This window comes from Anopheles cruzii, chromosome 3, assembly GCF_943734635.1.
Source record: "Anopheles cruzii chromosome 3, idAnoCruzAS_RS32_06, whole genome shotgun sequence".
Taxonomy (NCBI): Eukaryota; Metazoa; Arthropoda; class Insecta; order Diptera; family Culicidae; genus Anopheles; species Anopheles cruzii.
Window position 1 is genome coordinate 83,950,832 of NC_069145.1, and position 1,548 is coordinate 83,952,379.

General features: G+C 45.5%; 1 protein-coding gene across 1 annotated transcript; it reads left to right on the forward strand.

Moving 5' to 3' along the window:
- The first annotated feature begins 270 nt into the window (after window positions 1–270).
- Window positions 271–1,336, forward strand: LOC128271164 (uncharacterized). The gene is made up of 4 exons (XM_053008604.1): window positions 271–383; window positions 494–563; window positions 630–1,170; window positions 1,314–1,336. The coding sequence occupies exons 1-4, from the start codon at window positions 358–360 to the stop codon at window positions 1,334–1,336; spliced, it is 660 nt and encodes a 219-aa protein (XP_052864564.1). The 5' UTR covers window positions 271–357.
- Window positions 1,337–1,548: the final 212 nt, after the last annotated feature.

Sequence of the window (1,548 nt, forward strand, 5' to 3'; positions counted from 1 at the left end):
AAACTTAAAATGGTAAAGTGACAAAGTTGTCGACGTGGAGGAAAGAATTTTCGTAAAACTAAATCATGCGCCGTCTGTTCCCAACGATCAAGTTGAGTGGATGACAAACTGCCCGTACGCGACCAAACTTGTTTTGCGCTTAGCTACATCAGCGCCATCTAAGCTCTGCTCAGGAACTAAAGTTTGACAGTAGCACAGTTGAACCGTTTTTCAAAGCAGACCGATTTTCAAAAGCAAAATAAAGCTTCGCGGCGTCGTTTCGATATCAGCTTGGGGCTGTATTTTGCTTCCCATGTTCTACAAAAACAAATAAATATCGCCAATCGTTACCGTACCGTTGAAACTCGTCCACAAAACATGGCCTCTAAGTCATCGAATATCAAGTAAGTAGAGAAAATGCTCATCTGATCCGTTTGCGCAGCGTTGATGTTGTTGTTGTTGCGACTGCGCAAGCTGTGGTGCTGTTTTAATGGACAAATATTCGTATCTGCAGCATTTCGCAAGTGATACCGGAAGACGAACAAATCATCGAACGGAATCTAATTTGGCGGACATTATTCGAGGTACGTTGTTGTTTTGCTTTTAAAACGACGATCAACCACCGCACATCCTGTTACGGTTGTTTACAGAAATTTGCGGATATCACCCTTGACGAGGAAGACCCTGGCATGGACGCATCCGAGCTGACAAATGCTGCTCGGAAGCAAGCCTCTACCGAACAGGCCGACGAAAGTTCTGCTTCCGATGTGGAGGAAGTCGAGGAAGTCGATAGTGATTCTTCGTATGACACGAAAGACGCCGATAAACAATTGGCAAAGGCACTGAAAAAGCGGCGTACTGAGTGGAAAAGGAACGGTTTGGACAAAGTACTGCAGGATAATCACTTTGAGCTCCTAAACAGTGCCGATATGATGGACTGGCTGAGCGATTGCGCGGCTGGCCAGAGCAAGGTCATGAACCGGGTACAAGAAAAGCGTTTCACGGAACACGACGGTGACAAGACGATGGATGCTAGCTGCGCGACCAATGTTTCGGTCCTGAACAATGCCAGCAAGCAAATGGTTTCGACAATGAAAAAGTCAAATTATGAAATCACGCAAGGACCGAAAAAGAAGTTCGTTGTCCACGAAATGGTTAAAAGTACGTTTACCACACTATACAACGAGGACTGTGCGGAGATGGAACGGATGCTCGGATTTGATTTCGTCCGCTCGCTGATCAGAGAACCGAAGCCATCGAAACACGTTACATTTGGAGCGACCGGGAAACTCTCAAAACCTCAAATCAAAGATCCCTGGGAAATGTTATCTCAGCAAGCACGGAAAATGAGTGTTAGAAATAGCGCTCCTAGCAACAAATCTCACAACAAAAACGAGTCCAACAAAAAGGTGACAAACTTAAAGCAGGCCGATAACAGCAGTAGCGAAGGCAAAGAAAACTGGTCCGATAGCGACGAATCATCGCCGAGAAAGCCGATTAATCGTATGGTGAAAAAAGCAGCCCCCAAACGAGCATCGGATAATAAAGTCGCGTCAAAGAAATCAAACA